Source organism: Triturus cristatus, chromosome 4_2 (assembly GCF_964204655.1).
Source record: "Triturus cristatus chromosome 4_2, aTriCri1.1, whole genome shotgun sequence".
NCBI lineage: Eukaryota > Metazoa > Chordata > Amphibia > Caudata > Salamandridae > Triturus > Triturus cristatus.
The window spans coordinates 479,802,072-479,822,421 of NC_140586.1; the positions used below are offsets into that span (position 1 = coordinate 479,802,072).

Sequence of the window (20,350 nt, forward strand, 5' to 3'; positions counted from 1 at the left end):
TATATATATATATATATATATATATATATATGTTAAGGCTGATGAACACTTCAGGTTAACATAAAAATAATATTCAGATTTGACAAAGTAATATTTCAATGCACATTGTGATATTCATGTGCATGGAAGCATTACTGTAATAGGCAACAGAAGTACATGGTTATATTTTGTCACTGTGAACCCCTGGATGCATGTCTTCACGTTATCTGCCACCAAAATTTCTAACCTGGTAATCTGTCTATTAAAATACTGAATCAGAATTTAAAAGTACTTAACTCATTGCCTCTGCATCTTGCATGTGTTCCTGTAGCTGCCTGTGCATCCATCTTAGTTCCCTGGACTCTTTATAGACCAGCCTTATCATGACATGGACTGGTACAAGGAACTGCGTGAGGCCAGCGGACTGGATACCTCTCTAGATTTGGGCCTGCTTTCTCCCCATACCATGGCTATGGAGGATGGAACATCATACGCTATGGTGGTATGAAGGACAGCTGAGGTATTGGACCTTCAGCTCTCTTCCATGGCAGTCAAGACGAATATCTTGACAGAGGTCCTGAAGCCAGGTTTCTACTCCTCAGAACCCTTTCTGCCCTTCAATGAGGCCTTAACAGGTGTCCTACTGGAAACTTGGTCCAAGCCCAGCACAGGGGCTACTGTGGATAGGACAATTACCTGCCACCATCACCCAGGACCGGGTGACGCAAATTTCCTCACCAACCACCCTAACCCTGAGTGTTTGGTGGTCAAAGCTCTCCCTACCATGGTACGTTCTCTTCCACACCCCCAGACAGGGAATCCAAGAGGCTTGACAGTTAGGGTAAAAAATGTCTTTCTTCCATCAGCCTTGCAATACAGTATGTGAACACCGCATGCCTCTTGGGCCGTTACTTCCACTCCCTGTAGGAAAAGATTGCACAAGTGGTGTCACAGGTCTTAGAGGAGGCCCAGGCCATATTCTCACAAGCAGTATCAGATAGGAGAGATGCGGTAAAGTTCGCAATTCGTTGTGGTCTCGACATGACCAACACACTAGGGAAGATCGATTTCATCAACGGTGGCTGATCGACGCCATGCCTGGTTGAGAACTTCTGGCTTTTTGAGGATGGCCAGGCCTCTCTCATGGGCATGCCCTTTGATGGCACCCGTCTTTTCAGAGACAAGGCAGAAATGGCGATGGAGCGCTTTAAGGACTCATGGGTTACGGCCAAGTCCTTGGCCCTCTCAGTGGCCACATGTCCCTTGTCTGCCTTTCACTCCTTTTGTGGCTACGGAAGGGGCTTTCGGCCCTGCCAGCCATACCACAGCAACAAGACCGTGCAAGTTCGGCAACCTCTGTGCGGCTGTGGGCATGGCTCATTCCCACCCTGTGGGTCGGGCGGCCAGAAGTTGGGTCAGATTCCCATCCCCCTGCAGCCTCAGCCTCCTAACCTTCCTAGTCCTTCTAGATCATGGGTGGCCAGTTGGTGGCAGGATCATCTATCATCTCCACCACTGGCAGAACATCACTTTGGGCAGGTGGGTTCTCTAGATAGTCCGAAGGTGCTACTCCCTCCCTTTCAAGACTACCCCCACTCCATGCCTCCAACTTACGACCAGCTGATAGAGGATCACCTGACTTTACTTCAGGAGAAAGTCATGACTCTCTTGGCCCAGGGAGTCGTAGAGAGGGTTCTGGTGCCAAAAGTTGGCTGTGGTTGTTATTCCTGCTACTTTCTGGTCCTGAAAAAGGACAAGGGTTTTTGTTCTATCCTAAATCTGCGAACCCCCAACTACAACCCCAAGAAGGAAAAGTTCAGGATGCTCACTCTGGCTCAGGTCTTGTCTGCCCTGGACCCAGGAGACTGTATGGTAGCGTTGGACTTGGAGGATGCCTATTTTCTCACATTTCCATCCTGCCTGCTCATCGGCGCTACCTGCAGTTTACAGCAGGCCATAAGCACTTTCAGTTCACCGTGCTCCCCTTTAGCCTTACCAGCTCCCCTCAGGTGTTCACCAAGGTGATGGCATCGGTCGCAATTCACCTGCAGAGATCAGGGGTTCTAGTCTTCCCCTATCTCAACGACTGGCTGTTGAAGGCGAGCTCGCCCCAGGCTGATGTCTTCCACCTCCATATTACTGTGAACCTCCTGCATTCGCTAGGGTTCACTATCAAAGTGCCGAAATCACACCTGCTCCTTATCCGATGCTCCCTTTCATCGGAGCTGCTCAGGACATAGTGCAGTTTTGGGCCTATCATCCAGAGCGGCAAGTACAGGGTATTCAAGCTATGATACAGATGTTTCAGTCTCTGTCCTGGATTTAGATGAGAATGACTCTGAGGCTGCTGGGTTCTCATAGCCTCCTGCATCCTGCTAGTGACACATGCCAGTTGGCATATGTGGGCTCCGCAGTGGGATTTGACATTCCAGTGGATGCTATTACCTATTGGTATATCAACATGATCAATTTTACCAACATAAATTGGTGTGTTTACACCATAAATCAAATCCACAAGAAACTCGGGAGATTGTTCAAATGTATTTACAAAATGGTCTTCAAATATCAGTTCAAAAAAATTAATCAAAGAATGTCCATGAATCCTTCACTACAGGAGTTTTTCCAAATTAAATCCCTTCACATTGAATCAAGAAATTTCTGGATGCCCAATGCATTTCGAGTCGGACTGACTCTCCTTCAGGGGCTTCAATTTAAAAAAAGAATGAATAAATGAACATAGACAATATATACAACAGGTATGCTATAAGCATCTAACAGATCATGACAACACTAAATCATTGCAGTGTTATAAATCTTCGTCACATTGCTTTGGTTTGCACACGTTAGCTCATAGAAAAAGAAAGAAAAGAGAGGAAGAAGAAAGCCTTCCGTTCACCAGAAATGTGCCACTTAAATGAACACGACCGGTTAAAACGAGTGAAAGTAAGAAACACTATTGTGCATCCATACATGTATTCAAACTACTACTGTGCCTAGCTCAATGAGCCACCCGTGAAACACCCACTGCACTTGAAAATGCCACAAAAATACCTTGATTCTCACAACAAAACCGCTGAAAAGCGAACCGCTGGAAGTGTGCCTGCAATTAAAGAAACAAACTCGTACTATGGATTATAAATTGAATGAGGTTTATACCTGGGTGGAAGTGTATGCCCAGCGACGTACTTATTTCAAAAAGTCTACTACTACCACTTCTTCAGAAGAGAGTGTGGCAACCGAGTCGGATACCAATACAACCAGACCTTCAGCAAAAAGCCAAATAAATAGTGGTTTACATCCTAAGGAGAGTACCGAAACCGCATCCACCTCTAGTTCAGTGCATTTTTTGTCCAAGGACCTGGATTCCAGTCAGCCACCAGGAACGACAAAATCCGTAAAACCAGGAGAAGTTGTCGGAAAGTCAGGTCGAACACGGAGTCAGAAACAAATTTAGTTGTTAACATCTCTTCAAAGGAACTCACTCCATCTCAAATTCAGGTTCTCAACAAAGGTTTGGGCTTCGTCCCCACATACGACACCAACATTCTAGAATGTGAAATAGCACTTTTCAAATTTCTGAGAGTTTTACGCCTAAGACATTTGTTTACGAATGTGTTACCACCAATGAAAGACAAAGAAGCGGCTGAATTTTTGGAGTTTCTCCCGAAATCTAAATTTCAGGCTCCTATCTCTCATAAAACATTGGACACGTTTGAGAATTTGGTCAGAAAAGATTTCAATCACCTACATTTCAACAAAACCATAAAGACTAATCTATCTAAACACGAAATCCGAATGTTGCGATCTATTCAAAATGATGGTGATATACATGTACAAAAAGCGGACAAAGGAGGTGCCATTGTCATAATGGATAAATCTTTTTATTTTTCTGCAGTACGGGATCATGTCACAGATCCACAGACATACTTGTTGTTAGATGGAGACCCTATACACGAACTTAAAACCACTCTAAAGTGCATTTTAGAGCACGCCTTTGAGATGGGTTGGATCACAAGTGCTACCAAACAATGTTTGACTGTGGATTATCCCCGTAAACCTCTTCTGTACATGTTGCCCAAAATCCACAAGGATTTGCACAACCCTCCCATGTGGCCAATTGTCACAGGATGTGGCACCATCTTTGAACCACTCGGTCATTATATAGATTATTTCTTACAATTTTTCGTTCAGAGCTGGCCATCCTACATTAAAGATACCAAAGACTTTTTATCCAAACTTGAAGCCTTAGTTATCACTGAGGAAGTTCTATTTTGCACGATCGATGTCAAATCGCTTTACACTTCCATACCACACATCGCTGGTATGGAAGCTGTTGAGTGGGCCTTGCTGCGTCAATCCTCTCTAAGGGCTGATAAAGTTTTTTTACTTGAACTTTTGCATTTTTGTTTGTACCACAGCTATTTTTATTGGGAAAATAATTTTTTCCTTCAACAGCAAGGAACGTCTATGGGTTTTGCAGGGGCCCCTGCATATGCCAACACATTCATGGCGAAATTTGAGCATGACCATATTTATAACGATGTTGACTGGACCAGGAACACTCTGCTTTACTGCAGATATATAGACGACATCTTTATTCTCTGGACCAATACCCAGGAGCTCTTGGATGAGAAAATTCAACTTCTCAATGCTGTTGATGACCATATCCAATTCACTCACGAAATAAGCAAGACGATGATTGTATACCTTGATGTGACTCTTACCATCAGGGACAAGCTGATCCATACACAAGTACACAGAAAACCTGCTGATGCCAACAATTCCTTGCACTTCCAAAGTTTTCATCCTCCTAATCTAAAACAGAATTGACCTTATTCACAGTTTTTGCGGATAAAAAGAATTTGTTCTGAACCTGAGGACATGAGCAATCACTTTTCATTACAACAGAAATTGTATCTCAACAGAGGGTATCCTCTAGAAGTCATTGAGCAAGCTACGTCACGTACTGAAAAACTGACAAGAAAGTGTCTATTCCAACCTCAACCTCACAAACAAAAGTCCAGACAAGTTTTTGTTTCAAAATTCTCAACCAGTTCTAAGAAGGTTAAAAACATCATCATCAAAAGGTGGGAAATACTGCAGAATGAATTGGATTTCAACAACATCTTTAATGACACTCCACTGTTTGCTTACACTCGCTCTAAGAATTTGAAAGAACTGATTCATTCTCCTCAAAAAACACTCGCCACCAACTTCAAAGGGATGAAAAAATGCCAGAATTGCATTCACTGCAACAACGTCATTGTGGGTGATGTGTTACATCATCCAGACTCAGGAGAAACCATCAAATTGTTCCATAACTCTGATTGCAACTCTGAAAAACTAATTTATTACATCAAGTGTCCTTGCGGGAAACTATATGTTGGGAAGACCGAACGCAAGATCAAAGTACGCATTTCTGAGCACAAGAGCACGATAAGAACAAAAAACAAAAGCAGTAGCTTAGCAACTCATTGGCAAGAGGAAAGACACAGCATAGCCCAACTTCAATTCTCAGTGTTAGAGAGAGTTATACATCAGTCCGGTATGGACATCACTAGAGCTCTCCTTCAAAGGGAAACATTTTGGATAAAACGCCTTGACACTCTGATAGATAAGGGAATTAATGATCGTATAGATTATTCATGTTATTTGTAATTTCTGAACCAATTGATTGTTATTTGGCATGTGTTTGCGTATTGACTGCTGTTTGCTTCATAAGGAAAATCTGACAAGCTCATAATCTTTTTGTCTCAATTTATTTTAATTTTCATCTCCTATTTCCACATCCAGTTTAATTTATTTCCCTCACCTCACTTCGTATTTTATTTTATGTATCTTTCACATTAGGAATAGGTGTAGTTCACGTTTTTCACTGCTGTTTATAAAAGTGAATATATGGACAGACTTGTGGTAACATGGCGGCCATAGAGTCCTTCGCAGTAGGTATATCCCGTGGTCCTTCTTTCTTAGCGTTTTTCTGACTGTATTGGTGTCCGTTTTTAGTGTTTCTGTCACGAACGTGTACTTCTGGGTATCGGCGGTTGTGTATTTAACAGTGACGGGGACGCGGTTAAGAATTCCTGAGTCTGCCTCGTCGTCGACCAAGAGGGTCCAGATCTTTGAAGTGTTCCAGCCTTCTCTGTCCTGGTAACAGTCCATTACTTTCGACATTTCAGTCTATTAGGTCATGTTTGTATTATCGCTCCCCAGAGGTTTTTAGTACGAGTTTGTTTCTTTAATTGCAGGCACACTTCCAGCAGTTCGCTTTTCAGCGGTTTTGTTGTGAGATTCAAGGTATTTTTGTGGCATTTTCAAGTGCAGTGGGTGTTTCACGGGTGGCTCATTGAGCTAGGCACAGTAGTAGTTTGAATACATGTATGGATGCACGATAGTGTTTCTTACTTTCACTCGTTTTATCCGGTCGTGTTCATTTAAGTGGCACATTTCTGGTGAACGGAAGGCTTTCTTCTTCCTCTCTTTTCTTTCTTTTTCTATGAGCTAACGTTTGCAAACCAAAGCAATGTAATGAAGATTTATAGCACTGCAATGATTTAGTGTTGTCATGATCTGTTAGATGCTTATAGCATACCTGTTGTATATATTGTCTATGTTCATTTATTCATTCTTTCTTAGAATTGAAGCCCCTGAAGAAGAGTCAGTCCGACTCGAAATGCATTGGGCATCCAGAAATTTCTCGATTCAATGTGAATGGATTTTTTTGGGAAAAACTCCTGTAGTGAAGGATTCATGGACATTCTTTGATTAATTTTTTTGAACTGATATTTGAAGACCATTTTGTAAATACATTTGAACAATCTCACGAGTTTATTGTGGATTTGATTTATGGTGTAAACACACCAATTTATGTTGGTAAAATTGATTATGTTGATATACCAATAGGTAATAGCAACAGTGCACAGAGGTTGGGTCTCATCGACCCTTTATATTGATGTGGTTTAAGTGGCACGTGTTTGACTGTTTCATGCCTTCCCCTGTTGCACGCTTATGATGAAAGTGTTTAGTTTTCAGTATAAGAAAATAGTATAATACTGTGTTGATTTAAAAAGTGTGTGCCTCTCCGTTCTCATATTGTTGATTCCAGTGGATGCAACATATGGGGAATCTCTCTGATATGGTCCAGATCTCGGAGGGAACTGCACAGGAACTACAGTGGTGGCTGACCAAACACGATTGGGTCAGAGGTAGACTCCTCTCTCTTCTCCAACCAGACCACACAGACAGACGCATCACTCCTGGGGTGGGGTGGCCATCTGGGAGAGGTGGAGACCAGAGTACTCTGGTCTCAGGGGGAATCCGGACTCCACATTAACTTGCTGGAGCTCCGAGCAATTCACTTGGCATTGAAAGCCTTTCTTCCTTCAATCAAGGGAAAGCTGGTTAAAGTGTTCACTGATGACACCACCGCCATGTGGTACTGCAACAAACAGGGTGGGTTGAGGTCCTGGACCCTTTGTCAAGAGGCTCTGGACATGAATGTAACATCAGGGCATTTTCCTGGTGGCTCAACACCTGGTAGGTTCTCTGAACGGCAGGGTAGACAAACTCAGCCATCGATGCCCAGCACCGAGGTGGTGCAAGGTCTCTTTAAACAGTGGGGAGAGCCTGGTTAGATCTGTTCACCTCTGCCGAGAATGCGCACTCTCAGCAGTTTCACGTGCTGGAGTTTCCAGTGCGGCTCTCCCTCGGAGACGCTTTTCATCTCAAGTTGAGCTCAAGCCTCCTATATGCCTTTCCGCCCATACCACTCCAGTCAAGAGTGCTCAAGAAGATCAGGAGTGACCGGGCCCAAATTATTCTTGTGCTCTGGACTGGGTAAGGAGAGTCTGTTATCCTGAGCTTCTGCCATTGAGCATCGGTCCTCCGATCACTCTGCATCCTTCGGGAGGATCTTCTGTCACAGCAGCAGGGGAGGGACTTACACCTGAACCGGTCAACTCTACGCCTTCTTGCGTGGAGACTGAGCGGCGGCAGTTGATAGCATTCAACCTTCCTCCCGAAGTTTGCAATGTGATTTTGGTGGCCAGGAGGCCCTCCACCAAGACCGTGTATGCCTGCAGGTGGGGCAAATTTGTAAAATATTGTACATAAAGGTCTATTGATCCTCTTTCTGCTTTCCTCTCTCACGTTTTTCTCTTTAATTTCACCATTGTCCAGCAGGGCTCTGCACTGGGCACTCTCAAAGGCTACCTTTCGGCCCTGTCTGCCTTCCTGAGACTTCCAGACCAATCCTCATTATTTAAATCTCCCACTGTAAACGGATTCCTCAAAGGCCTTGTACATATGTTCCCACCTTCCCCTTCCATTATGCCTCAGTGGGACCTTAATTTGGTTCTCACCTTCCTGATGTGTGCTCCATTTGAACTACTGCACAACTGCCCCTTCCGGCTGCTTACCATCAAAACAGCCTTTTTAATGGCGATCACTTCTGCAATCTTTGTCATCTAAGCTTCGCACTAGGGCCTCTTTCCTCCCTTTCCATGTGGGACAATCTGTCACCTTGCCCACTTTCTACACTCTTCCACACCCCTCTAAAGATGAGGAGCGACTCCACCGTCTGGACCCAAAAAGAGCGTTGTCGTTCTACCATTGACCGGGTGGACGACCAACTCTTCATGGGGTACGTTGGATTCAAGAAAAGTCATGTGGTGCAGAAGAGGACTATTTAGCGATGGGCCATCCTCTGCATCAAATTGTGGTATGCTCTGGCCAAAAAGCAGTTTACTGAAGGCTTAAAGGCTTATTCCACCAGACCTAAGGCTGCTACTACAACGTTGCAATGTGGAGTTCCAGTCCACAACATTTGTCAGGCAGCAACATGGACATCCCTGCACACGTTTATGAAGCACTACTGCCTGGACAGTCAGGTCCACAGGGACAGCCTTTTTAGCCGGTCTGTCCTGCAGGACTTCCTGATCTAAACTTGTCTGCAGTCCCTCCTCTGGAGATGGTATTGCTTGGGTATCTATTCAAAGGTAAGGATTCTGCGGATAGATGTCTCTATCAGATTGACAAGTTACTTACCTTCGGTAACGCCTTATCTGGCCGAGATATGATCTCGATGCAGATTCCTTACCGACCCACCCATCCTCCCTGCACTGTGGACAGGTTTCTAGGGTCAGGGATGAACCCTTTCAGAGCCCTAGTTGTTGAGAAACAAACCAATGTCAGGGCACTTCCTGGCTCAGCGCTTCTGGCATTGAAAATCGTGAAAAGTAACTGACATCAGCGCGCTGAGGTGATGCCTACATAAGTGACGTAGACATCACAATGGCACAGATGATGCTGACGACATCATGTGGAGCCTACCTTCGCCACCTACTGGTATGTAGGGGTATTGCTTGAATGCAAAATCTTTCGGATCCAGTGTGACACCTGGGAAATTCAATGGTAAGGAATCTGCTGCTAGATCATGTCTCTATCACATAAGGCGTTACTGAAGGTAAATAACTTGTCCATTTTTCACTCATTTGTTCACCAATGGAAGGGTGAAAGGTCGACAATTTTTCTAACAGAGTAATTAAAATGGCAAAGACCTTTTTGTATGAGCACCAATTACAAAAATGTCACAATTAACACTCGTATTGAGCTCTAGTGGAACCCTGTGAGCAATCACAATATTTCTATTAATAGAAAATTAAGATATTGGGCCTTGGCAAATTAATTCCTCAGTTTGAAAGCATCCCTGAACAAAGTTCGCTGTGGAGAAAGATGTTCTACCACAAATTGTCATTGTCTGGTTTATGTGGAAAGCACGTTTCTTCCATTGGAGAGAATTAAGAATATCCCAGAACACCAAGGCCCGTATTGTATATAGAGTAGATTGCCCTGATCTGCGGCATGGACCATCATACGGCAGACCAGGACAGTGTGCCGTATTACTTTGAATGTGCTGTTTCTAGTGCTGGTGCGAACACTTGTCTACACTGTAAATAGCACAATAATGAAAGGCAGGTCATCTATTCGAAACATCAGGTCCTCCTTTCACTGTGCAGCTAGTAACCAGGTCTGAGTTTGAAAGAGGTGCAGATATCCCACATTGAGTTACCGCACCCAGCTGTAGGGGAATGTCAAAGGGATCCCTGGGATACCCTTTCTGCTGTTTCAAGTGCACTCTCGGGGGTGCAATGAATGTTCACCACCTCTATGTGGCATACATTATTTTACCTCCTGATGGCCTCTTTGCCTCTGTGCCTGCTTCTGTAAATTGTATCGATGCCAAGAATTTTCCCATTTACACTGGGGTCACCCCCTTTGAATCACGCCTGCAGACATTTAACACATGCTTCATCTGTATTACAGAAGGTGCTGTGGAAATATCTGTGGCCTCTTCTGTAATTCCAAATTGCCCCAAAGGCATAAAAAGAAAGCACACTTGTCCATAGAGCCCTAAGGTCACTTTCTATAATGGGGCCCCTGGTGATCACAGGGAGATAGACTGAGTCTGCTTGAGTTGAGGCAACAATTTATCTCAAATTCCAAACTGGGCCTGAAGTGTTCAATTACTAAACCTCAAGATAATCCCCTTTACCCTGTGCTTTTCATGAATGAGCTATCAATACTGTGTTTAATCTGTTCAATATCTGGATTTGGGGGGCTCTCACTCACACAAATTGATCATTTGGGACCCAGGAAGTAACCAGAAGATTAAAATAGCCCCATATTGAAACAAAGCTTTAATGGCACAGGTATGTGGTGCCTCCTTAGGTGAGTCCCCCTCACCCGTACACCCTTTCATCCATCCATCTTTTGTTCTGTTCATCCACTCGCCCATAATGCCATTTATTCCTCATTCACTTTTCCATAAATTCTTCCTTTCAGCTATGAATCTGTCAACCCTTTCACTCTTCCACCATCCATCTTTATCTCTTCTTTTCTTCTTTTTTAAAGTCCTTCTTTATTTTACTCTTCCTTTCTTTCACCTTTTCTCTCGTCCACTTCTCTTAGTTTTCTACTTTCCGCCCTCTCACCAGTCCTTGTTTTTGCCGTAGCTTCCTACAAACCTTTCGTCACCCCGTCTCTCTTCCCCCACCCGTACTGACCTTTATTCATTTTCTACCCATCTTTTTTATTTCTTCATTTTCTCTACCCCTTGCCCTTTCTGCCACTGTCCCTTTGCCCATTTTTACCATTTCTGATTCTCTCTTTCCTTCACTGTATTAGGCTAATTTGACAGGCCTTGAGCCACACTCCCTAGCGGTGAGGGTAACCCTTTACAGTATTATTTATGAGATTTTCTCTGGGTGTGCAGACAGAAGAGGCCCATTAAGTGCTAAAAGGTTTTCGGGATCCAACTTACCAGTCTAGTGACAACACCCACCAACCCTTCCATATCTACCACTCCCCCCACACATACACACACATACTTTAGATGCTATATTTGGGGGTACACACATAATTGTTTGAGGCTTCGAGAGGGAGGGTTGTCTTTTCGGGCTGTCACTATCAAGGTGGTTTATGCAATGTGCCTGCTTACTGCTTCAATGGGAGGAGTCAAGTAGTTCTCTGATAAAAGAGGAGGAGAGCCTCTGACATCATGCCATGACCACTTTCCTGGAAGTGACCTGCTTTCCCTTAGACAAAGCAACCAGTAGCAGCGTTCATAATTAAAAATAATAATAATAATCAGTCAGTCAAAAAAACTTTATTTCGGCCACAAGGGCCATAAAAGCAGAATACAATACAACAAAATATATATCGAAAACAAGAGCAGATCACTTTTTAACCACCAAAACAGAATAAAATGATTAGATTAAAATTTTTCCACATTATTAAAAATTGGTGGAATGTTTCCTACGCTGAAGCCATACAGCATTAAGAAAGCGTGAAACTGCGAACACAATTGGGGGATGGGTGTCGTATTTTAAAACTCGCAGGGCATTAACACAGTCTCTAAAACCAAGGTTCCTACAAATCGATTTTACCCAGCGTTTCCTAGGGATAATGTACGCTGGACAAACAAAGAACACATGAATTTCATCCTCCAGTTTGTAGCCACATGCAGGGCATGAGAAACTATTATTAGTGTCCCATCTAGAAGTGAAGGACCTGAGTGGTAGGGTACCCATTCTGAATTGAACGTATAGTTTCCTGGCTACAGGAGGGAAAATCAGATCCAGAAATAACTCCCTCCCATAGTTCGGTTTAATCTGGAGAAACTGTTCAGTCAGCATACCTATGTTCGGATCCATGTGCAGACGTGTTAGATGAAAATATCTTAGTTCTTCAGCAAGATTGGTTTTAGAAACAGATGGGCAGGAAACTTCTGGGGTATCCCAGAGTTCCCTGCGACCAATCTTGAGGCATGTTTCCCTAACATGGGTTAACCAAGGGATCTTCATGTGTTTGAGTGTAGGCCAGAGATCCAGAAATTCTTCTCTGAAAATTTCCAGGTCTGGATTGGGCCATAGTCTCTTCCAATATTGGACAGGCCGGGCCACCACCACTTCTTCAATGGGTAGCAATCCCAGATCTAATCTAATTGGGACCAGCGGAGTACTAAGGGGTAAACTTAATAATTTCCTGATAAAGGAGTTTTCGACCCTCGTTAGACTATCTATTTGGGAATGCCCCCATAGTTCTGCTCCATAAGTAGCGGCAGATCGGGCTTGAGTTTTAAAAATTTCTACCACTGGGGCCGCTGGTTTAAAAACCGTGCCACTAAACAATCTAGCCATGCCTCCTGTAGTTTGGGTCAGCTTAAGTGTAGAATTGACCACCTGGCCTCCCCAGCCAAGGTCTTCTTGGAGTGTAATCCCCAAGTAAGAGAACGTTTTCACCCTTTCAAGGGGGATACCGTTCAGGACTGGGCTCGGGCGGGTACTTTTAGGGGGGTTCAGAATCATGAATTTCGTTTTGGCTAGGTTGATCTCAAGGCCTCTGTCGCCACAGAAGTCAACGAAGCCATCTAAGACTCGCTGAATTCCCATGGGAGTGCGTGACAACAACAGGGTGTCGTCAGCAAACATTAGAGCAGGTACCTTGCCCGATACAAGCCTAGGAACGTCAGTGTCTTTGAGGGCTAGAAGGTGTTTTATAAGTCCGTTAATGTATAGGCAAAACAGCGTGGGGGCTAACACACATCCTTGTCGAACTCCTCGACTAACAGGAAAACGGTCAGAGAGTTCGCCAAACTTCCCACATCTAACCTGGGCGAAGTTGGCCTTGTGTAGGTTCTTCAAAACACCCAAGAGATAGGGGGGAATGTTAAGCCCTTGCAGAACGGCCCAGAGCTTTTCTCTCGGGACCAGATCAAAAGCTGACCTTAGATCAACAAAAATGAGGTAGAGGCTGCCACCCTCTACTCTCACAGTCTTCCAGAATATAACCTGAAGACGAAATATCTGGTCAAGGGTTGAAGTACCCTTCCTGAAGCCGGCCTGCAAAGTGCTTAAAACATTATTTTCTTCTTCCCAGGCCTGTAATCTATTCAAAATTATGCGCCCGAAAAGTTTTTGGGTCGTGTCAATTAAAATTATCGGGCGATAATTTGAGGGCTGTAAAGGGCAGCCTTTTTTGTGAATAGTCACTATCTCTGCGCCACGCCAAGTTACTGGTGGCTCTGCACCGTACAGAATAGAGTTAAAAAGGACACATAAGTAGGGAGCCCACACCGTAGGTTCAGACCTAAAAAGATCGCCAGGAATTTTGTCCAGGCCCGGCGCTTTGTTAGGTATGAGCATAGAAATGGCATGTTCAACCTCCTTAATTTTAATTCGTGGGATAACTCCAGCACTACAAGCTGTAGTAGGAGGAGAATCAACTGGGGGAAGTGCATTAGAATCCGCTATTGAGTATAGGCTACCGAAATGCCCTTCCCAGAGTACTGGGGCAATATTAGAGCCAGTAATGGGGTCAGAGTCTTTCTTACCATTGCTAACAATAGCCCAAAAGGTCTTAAAGTCCTTATTCTGTAAAGATACTCTCAGCTCCTCCCACATATCGTCTTCCCAAGACTTCCTTGCCCTATTGATCTGTTGTTTGTAAAGGGCGCGGAGTGATTTAGTTCTAGGTTTATCCTTTGCTTTTATTGCCACAATCAGCTCGGTTTTTAATTTCCTGCATTCACCTGTGAACCAAGATTGCTTGTTAGGCGCTCGTGCCTTAGGAGCCTCTGAGCGAGAAAAAACGTCCAGGATTTTCATTGATAACTGAGTGTGGATACTAACGGGGCTGGATAAACTTTCCGCGGAAGAGCAGTCTAGCACTACACCGGCCATTTCATTAAGGCCGGGAAGTGCCAATCTATACGTTTCTGCCAGTTTCTCAGGATGCATGAGGATGCTAGACCATTTGACTCTTCGTTTGTTGTTATGGAGAGTTAAAGATTGCAATGGAGGGGACACCCCACTGACATACGTTGAAAATCCCCAATGATCTGGTTTTAATTTCAGAGTAAGGGCATTGTGGTCACTATCATCACGAACAAGCACACTAAAATCTAAGACCTTATTCCATGATTTTATGTCGATCAGGATATAATCCAAGATCGACAAATGCCCAGCTCTATTAAAAGTAGTGTGTCCAGGCTGGTCGGATTTGAATCGACCATTACAAGCCCTCAATGATAAAGAAAGGGTAAGAGAAAGAATTTGAAGTACTAATGGGGTCCAAGCTCTGACCGTAGGGATCATAGTGTCAGGGATATTTGAATGTATGTCCTCCGCCACAGGGTCATTTTGGGCTGAGAGACTGAGCGGCTCAAACTGACAATTAAAATCGCCGCCTACTATGATGGAATAGTCTGGATCTAAAGTCAGAATAAAGTCATTCAGAGCTGTAATGACCTTAGATTCACGTCCTCCAGGAGATGGTCTAGAATAGACATTTAGGAGAACCAAATGCCTGTTCTCAGGCAAGTCCAATATAACACATAAAATGTCATCCGATCCTGTTTGGAGTTGCCTGGCTTTAGCACCCAGATGAATTGCAACCCAGGTGCTAAGACCTCCAGAGGGTCTCCCCCTGCCACTAGATAGAGCCAGAATGTCAAAAGAGGCGAACCCCTCTCGTTGGTAGTTGTCCACGGCCCATGTCTCTTGTAACAAACAAATGTCAAAAGTGTCCATAAAATTACCCCACTCATTACATATCTGTTTGTTTTTTAGGCCCGCTACATTCCAAGAGATAAGGTTAACATTGGTTTTGGGCTCTCCTATAGTAGGGGCATCTATGCTTAGGTTTGGGGAATCAGCTATAGAAGGAGAACTAGAGGATAAGACAGGGACATTATCCCTGGTGCAGGGGCCGAAAGGGGAGCTCACAGGAGACACAATCTGTGATAAAATTTTAAAACCCTCATCCGGATTTGAGTTTAAAATCGGGCTTGGTGATATGGTTTTAGTAATTCCCATATCTAATTCTCCTTGGGTAAATGGTTCAACGCAGAACAACCCACTGATTGAACATGTATTTGGGACCAGTCAATCAACCTCACTAAGACATCTAAATCTATTGTGGTCCCCCATATATAAGGGAGAGCCCTGTAGTTCATATCTTGTGCTATACCCATTACGGAATCCATTACGACCCACACGTGTCCACCCTTGGTCATAATTATGTTCGTGTTGTCTTCTCGATGGGGGATAGAAAAAAGCTAGTGGGAAGGGCTTTATTAAAGATTCAGATCCCACATGAGGGGAATTAAGGATGAAAGAAACAGCACCCTTATCCCTCAGGGTTATAATCACACAATCCCCGGTAAGATCTTTCTTAGTATTACCCACCCAGTGGACCCTGCGAACCATCAAAATCTCACCTGAAAAATTTGGGGGGAGAGGTCTGTGGTTTGTAAGCCAACTCACCACTTTATTCTTAAGCGATGAGAATGACTCGATGGTTCCTTCAGAAAGTTTAGGGACTCCCGTTAGAACTGCAACAAACGGGACAGCCTCTGGGGGGAGATTTGGGGTAAGATGTGCTCCAACAATGGGAAGGTTGGTAGTAGTGGTCTGGTGCAAATCTGGCTCTACCCTTCCTAGAGAATTTGTGTTTGTCACCGTAGAAGAGGGAGGGATGGAACTGCTGGTAGGGAGTATGGGAGCCTGGGCGGGCAATGTCGAGAATGCAGGAGTATGTGTGGGTGGCTGTAAGATTGAGGCGCTTGCACTCTGTAGTGCAGTGGCATTACCCCGCTCCCTTTCAGAAGAGGATGGAACTATAGGGGGATTGGGGTAAGACTCAATTACCCTTGTCATTTTAGCTATTCTATCCTCCAGTTGGTCCAGCTTGAGACAGAGAGGATCAAGCAAAGATTTTAATAAGGCCTTTATATCTTTGTAAAGCGGTTCAATATTTGTGCCCAAATTAGTATTAGAAGTAGGGGTCACTAAAGAAGAACGGAGGGAAGCCACCTGGTCTGGACAAATAGTCCTGGTAGATACAGATCTGCTAGTAGCGACGGGAGACACGCTAGAGTTTAAAGTGCTCTCAAGAACTGTATCAGTACAAGAGGGAAGGACTAATGGCTTGTGCAACTTGTTCCTCTTTATTGGGGGGCCTTTATTCTTCTTAGGGATGGCTCCCTCCCTAACAACTCTAGAGCGCTTCCTACTAACCATACTATGTTTGACGATGGGATTGAGATTGGGGCTTGTCACGGGCGATGTCCTAGCATTAATCATTCTCTGGGGAGATTCATAATCGGTTGGGAAGTTAATAACAGGAGTAGCAGGGCTAACAATAGGTAGTGTCTGTTTGCCGGTCAGAAAAACATTGTCAGGCGTTCTTGCCTGAGCAATATGACCCAAAGAGGATCTTTTGGCATTTTCAATGCCTATAGAAAGGCGCTTTTCAAGGACCGTTATCTCATTATTTAATAAAGAGTTGGCTCGAATTAAAAAAGCATCTAAAGTCCCTGATACAGACCCACTACTTGCAAGACATTTACTACGGGTTTCCCTTGCTGCCATTTTGAGCTATAGTCTCTAAAATGAAAGAAAAGAAAAATGGCCCGGTCCGGTCTTACCCGGTCTGTAACGGGCTAGAACGGGTCCGCCCTTGGCCCGGGCTTCGCCCCGGACTACGCCCCGCACGCGTCCCGCTAACGCGAGAGCAGGCAAGGATTAAATTGGCCGGAACAAGGGGCGGGAAGAGGAACCAGGTGCGAGCAATCAGCAGGAACGAAAGCACTCTGGTCCTCGCAGTCCCGCAATTCACACAAAGTAAAAATTGAAATTAAAAGCCCCACAGAGTTCTGCCAAGATCCGTGTTGTCCTGCGCCAAGGTCCACTGCGGGAGACAGTTCCAGGTAAGCCTGAGTCAGAGCAAGGTCCTGCACCTGCGAGCGGCATTAATAATAATAATAATTTCATAGGTTTGTGTAGTGAGCTAAGTAGGAGCTTTCTAGCTGTAAAATCTGATTGAGTTCTATCTAAATGTATAAGGTCTTACCAAACAATTGCATCGAGAGGCGGTATGATGCACATGCCACTATTTCCGTCTGAGACTGTTAGTGCTTTTTAGCGTGACTGTGAAATGTGCTGTTATGTTACTGCCTAGTTGCTTGTGTCTTTCGTTTTCACTTTAGTTATTACTTATACTTTAAAGCAAATTGAAAAAAAAACATAGCCAAAGCTTTGGGACTTGCTGTTAGGCCTTGCTGGTAACCCAGATTTAAGCACAAACCCATTTGTAGATAAATCGGGATTACAACCCAGTACAATTTGGCCATCAACTACTTTCTGGCCAGCCATTTTCACCAGGTCAAATCTGATGAAAATCAGGAGGGCAAAGAGTACAAAATGCTGTTTTGCGCATGGAAAGACTGTGGGAAATGTGCAATTTGTCCTCCATTGCAAGGTGTGCAAAACAGAATTTGTTGCAAATTGCATACCCTCTGGTTACACAGTACTGCATCCTGTGCATTTGGTAATTAGTGGATATGTAACCCGCATCTTAGTTGTTACTGACCCCTAGATCTATTCGAACAACTAATCACGGATCCATTGCATTGAAAATTCTTTCAGTCAAGGCACTGCAGCATAAAATGTTTATAATCAACGACAAAATACATATGCACGCAAAACTGGCTATGATTAAAGCATCAATGAAACACGAATTACAGCAATAACACTTTACAAAGTTTCAGACAATGCCTTATCCTACCAGGGACATACAAAAGCAGATTAACTAACAATGTAAGGCCGTTTTAACACGACTCAGCTAAAATTATTTAATCGGGATTTACTTTAAAGAGCAAAGCTTTATTTGTAGTGGAAGGAACCCTCAAGTCAAGCAAAGTAGCACTAGCTCTGCTTTGTGTCAACGGAGCATCCAATGGGTGGTTTATGGGCATTCCCATGCAACCACCCACGGATTCTCATGCAAAGCCCTATCGACGTAAAATGGTAGACAGGACTTTGCACCAAAATATAACACCTTTTGGAGGAACACGTTTAAAAAGGAGACATTTTTCATTTCGCCTTACTTTTCTAACATTGCATATGCACTGTACTGTACACCACAAATCCAATGTGGGAAACATTTTAAACTATGTCTATGCATAGTATTTTGTTCGTAAGGACTTACCCTTCTTGCATTAGGGTGCATGTGGTGTAAGACAGTCTTAGATATGACGCTGTTCTGCTCTCTCCCTTTCATGCAACACAGGGGGATATGTGCAACAGAAGTGGCAGAGTGAGGCATTAGCCGTCATGGCTTAATGCCTCACTCCACAACATCAGAAAAGCAAAGCTGCACCATATTTAAAACAATATGGTACAGACTTGCGTTTCCTCCTGTGCTGGTGCTACACTAAGCAGTGTAGCGCCAACGCAGGCACCCTTGCACAATAGTGCAAGGGTGTCTGCATGCAGGAGAAAGATTGTTTATGTACAGGAAGGACATTTTGTCACTTCTATGTGTGCTGCTTAATGCAGCACACATGGGTGTCACAAAATGTAATTTTTTTTAAAGATTTTTTATGTGCCGGAAGGGGGACCTTCCTGTACATAAACAATAAAAAGCAATAACAAGGGTAAATATAGCATTTCTCCTCGTTTCACCAACTTAAAACCAGGTTTTCCCTGGTCTTAGTTATGGCGCTGCCTCCTATTTACGCTGCCCTTTTAAATAGGGGACAGCATCAAAATCAATGGGTGTTGAAGTGGAACGCCCACCGCAACACCCACTGCCCAGCCCTTTCACGCTAAGCATAGCGGGAAAGGGGGCCTTATTTGCAAGGCAGAGTTAAGCCACATTAAGTGACTTAACGCTGCCTTGTAAATAAGGCGAAGCCCCTATCGCCACGGAAACGTCACAAAAAGTGGCATTTCCGTGATGATAGGGCCTTGTACATATGCCACACAGTTGTTTTTTTACTGCGCTGCATTGCATGAGATGTCGGTAACCTAAACCTAGCTGCAAAGCCCAAAGATTATTCCCGCTATACCAGTTAAACACAATCATTTAATTGTGAGATACCTTCTGGACCTTTTTAAGCCAGACAGTTTTTCAATACCACTGAAATATATACAATAATTAAACAAGTATCTGGAGCATTGTTTTCTTCCATAAAAGAGTTGTTATTTTCCTTTTTGTTATCAGTTAATATCTAAATTGTATATTATCTTTAGCCATAAATTATCTCTATGGGAACTGATACAAATGTACATTTCCAGGTTTATTTATCTCCCTTTTCTCCAAATGTGAGAGACTTAAACAGCTCCTTCTCAGGCACTAATAACTTATGAGAGATAAAAACATCCCCACAGGCCATCTACTTTTCTTCTCTATCATTTCGTATCTAAGGAAAGTGTACAATGCAGACTTTTTTTCTTTGTGGTTACATCAAACAAGGGAATCAATGCAGCCCAAGAAAACCATGGACAATGCCCTGAACTGTCTTTACGTTTAGCCACACTCTGAACCCTCTTCAATGGCTCGTAAAACGTGAAGGTATATACAGCCCGAGGGATGCAATAGTATTTATAAACTTATAATAAAAAAGGATGAAAAAGAGCTGAACGCAACAGTGAAATCATGAAGCCATGACGTGGTTGAATTTTGAATGTAAAGGGAGACATACCATGCTTCTTCTGGCCTCGGCAAATTGCCTTCTCTCTTCCTCTAAGCGCCTCTTGGCTTCTTCTTCGGCTTTACGCTGTTCTGCTTCACGGCGCTGCTTTTCCAGTTCTTCAAAGCTCAGTTTTAGTTTTCCAGGCTGGTTTATTTCCTTCGGGGTAGCGAGCAGAGACAGTTCATCCTCCTCCCCGGGAGTCTAAACATTGGGAAACAGTAAAATATTTACTCGTGTGTAATACAAGTGGCTTCCAAGTCTGATTCTTGACAATCAGGGTTTGGCAGTAGTCTGTGGGACCACTGGCACTTTTAATTTTTTTTTACATTCTCA

At 43.8% G+C, this 20,350-nt stretch overlaps 1 protein-coding gene across 31 annotated transcripts in view; it reads right to left on the reverse strand.

Annotated features, from left to right (window-relative positions):
• NEXN (nexilin F-actin binding protein) overlaps window positions 1–20,350 on the reverse strand; it is a 399,622-nt gene that overhangs the window by 163,750 nt on the left and 215,522 nt on the right. For all 31 annotated transcript variants that reach the window (XM_085602023.1, XM_085602016.1, XM_085602002.1 and 28 more), the window contains one exon: window positions 20,027–20,218. In XM_085602023.1, coding sequence (XP_085458149.1) covers window positions 20,027–20,218 — 192 coding nt within the window. The remainder of the gene's footprint in view (window positions 1–20,026; window positions 20,219–20,350) is intronic.